Source organism: Tupaia chinensis, unplaced genomic scaffold, assembly GCF_000334495.1.
Source record: "Tupaia chinensis unplaced genomic scaffold, TupChi_1.0 Scaffold000220_1, whole genome shotgun sequence".
Taxonomy (NCBI): domain Eukaryota; kingdom Metazoa; phylum Chordata; class Mammalia; order Scandentia; family Tupaiidae; genus Tupaia; species Tupaia belangeri.
The window spans coordinates 154708-157437 of record NW_006159695.1 but is presented as its reverse complement, the minus strand read 5'-3'; the positions used below and the strand labels follow the sequence as shown (position 1 = coordinate 157437).

The 2730-nt window shown below is 34.8% G+C and overlaps 1 protein-coding gene across 1 annotated transcript; it reads left to right on the top strand.

Moving 5' to 3' along the window:
• Positions 1 to 253: 253 nt before the first annotated feature.
• On the top strand, positions 254 to 1180 carry LOC102468282 (olfactory receptor 4C16-like). Its single transcript, XM_006147720.1, has one exon. It carries the CDS (start codon positions 254 to 256, stop codon positions 1178 to 1180), a length of 927 nt encoding a protein of 308 aa, XP_006147782.1.
• The last annotated feature ends 1550 nt before the right edge of the window (positions 1181 to 2730 follow it).

Below are 2730 nucleotides of genomic sequence, written 5' to 3'. Positions count from 1 at the left end.
TTTAAAGAAATTCATAGTAGACTATAAAATTCATAAGCATGGTGAGACACATAATCCTATGAAGCGTTCGTTACAATTGAACACAAAAGTTGAAATGACTTATTTAGAAACCTTAGGCAGAATGTTCCTGAGGAGGAATATTTAATTATGTTTAAGATATTCCACAGCATCACATAGCACATCATAAATTAATTCCTTTATCTTTTGCAGATAAATCATTTCACACTCACCGGGTTTTCTCATTCATGAAACCATGTACCTGAATAATAATGTGACCGAGTTCATTCTGCTTGGGTTGACACAGGATCCAGTTAGGAAGAAAATTGTATTTGTCATTTTTTTGCTTTTCTATTTGGGGACACTGGTGGGTAACTTGCTTATTCTCACCACCATCCAGACCAGCCGTGCACTTGGGAGTCCCATGTACTTCTTCCTTTTCTACTTATCCTTCTCTGATACCTGCTTCTCTACTTCCATAGCCCCTAGAATGGTTGTGGATTCCCTTTTGAAGAAGGCAACTATTTCTTTCAGTGAGTGCATAATCCAAGTATTTACATCTCATTTCTTTGGTTGCCTGGAGATCTTCATTCTTATCCTCATGGCTATTGACCGCTATGTGGCCATCTGTAAGCCACTGCACTACACAACCATCATGAATCGCCGGGTCTGCAATGGATTGGTGGCCGTGGCCTGGGTGGGGTCCTGTGTGCATTCTTTAACTCAGATATTCCTTACCTTGAGTCTGCCATTTTGTGGTCCCAACATAATTGATCACTATTTCTGTGACTTACAGCCCTTGTTGAAACTTGCATGTGCAGACACCTATGTAATAAATCTACTCTTGGTTTCTAATAGTGGAGCCATTTGTACAGTAAGTTTTGTCATACTGATGTTCTCTTATGTTATCATCTTACATTCTCTGAGAAACCACAGTGCTGAAGGGAGGAGAAAAGCCCTCTCCACATGCATCTCCCACATCATTGTGGTCATCTTGTTCTTTGGACCTTGCATATTTATATACACACGTCCTGTAATCACTTTCCCTATGGACAAGATGATAGCTGTGTTTTATACAATTGGAACACCTTTGCTTAACCCACTGATTTATACTTTGAGAAATGCAGAAGTAAAAAATGCCATGAGGAAGTTGTGCAGCAAGAAACTGATTTCAGATAATTAAAAATGAATCAAGGTTTCAAATACTTCTTCATAGTTTGTATTTAGCTACAAGAAGTCAATAGAGAATATATTTAATAATTGATTTAATGTTGCTGTGTCTTGGGAATGAGGGTTAGTTTCTTCAGGAAGAGGACATTGTAACTACCTACCCTGGTTAATGCTGAATCTGTTTTTTCTAGTTCTTTGAGTTATATGCTAAAATCATACCACATATTTACCCACATCTTTCTAAAACAGTGATAGAACACATAAAAAGAAAATTCACCTTTGAAAGATGCCTCTGTTTTAGGAAGGTTCTTACTTTTAGATTTGTGATCATAAAATTATCCTTTTTATAAAATCTACCTTTTGTTCCTAATTTGATTTCTTCTACCTTTGGGGGGGAGTATTAATGTTTCTCTTGAATTACAGCAGTTCATTTCAATATGGGGCTATTATGGTTATAGCTTAGATACCATCAATTAATGTAGAGATATTTGTGTGAGCTAGAAGTAAGTAGAGCAATTAGTCAAAGATGCATACCTATAAATAGTAACAGATTACACAAAAGATATGTGATAACCCAGAGGGACATTTTTAGGGTTTGATATAGAAATAGTTACATCACAGATATGAAATATTTTACTGACTTTTCAATACAATCTAGAAGAGAGAAACTTAAGCAGAAAAAACAGATGTTAGATAAGAAATGTGTTTCTGCAATAAAGATGAGTATTACTGTTATCACCATCTGCCAGCAGCATAGTCTCTAATCACATCAACTGAGAATTTGCTTCATTTTTTATTTGTGTTTTTCACATGTTGAAAGTTAATCATGATTATTTTGTTTGAAACTTTCATTTCTATTTATAAGTTACAACATTATATTCTTATTAAAAATTTGTACCAATTCTATTGCACAAGAAATTTTAGAATTTCATTAGCTTGAAAATAAGATCATCTATTACTTTGTATATGAATAGATAGCTGTACATTCTACATTGAAAAATATTGACATGCATATATCACTATTTTGGATTTTGTTAATTTTAAGACAAAATTGACCTCAAGCAGTTTATCATTGCATAGTAGCTATTATTTGGTTCTGCTGTGGAAAGGTTGGCACTGTAGGACTCTCCAGTTGGCAGAGTTTATAACTAGTGGATTCTTTTATTTCTAGACAAAGAAAACATCAAAAGGGATGTGCACATGGGTCAGTCTTATAATCTAGTGATTGAGGGAGTTAGATAGCACATGACCAACTAAGTTCTAGGCCTGGACTCGTAGCTTGAAAAAAGCCTGATGAAAGGTATTAAAGAGAGAAATAGAAAGGCAAGACATTTATGGGACAGATAAATGGGTTATTATCTGTTGATGATAATGTGTATAGTACTTCCAGCTGGACTGGTGAGAAATGTATTCATGCTGGAAAATTCCCTTTACCAGTTAAGTAATGTATGTGATTGAGTGTATAAAAGAACTTAAAATAAAACAAAATATACAAAAAAATTATACAACACACTGTGCGGGTCAGTGTATGTCCTGAATTCTGATGTAAGGAAGAAATGGAGG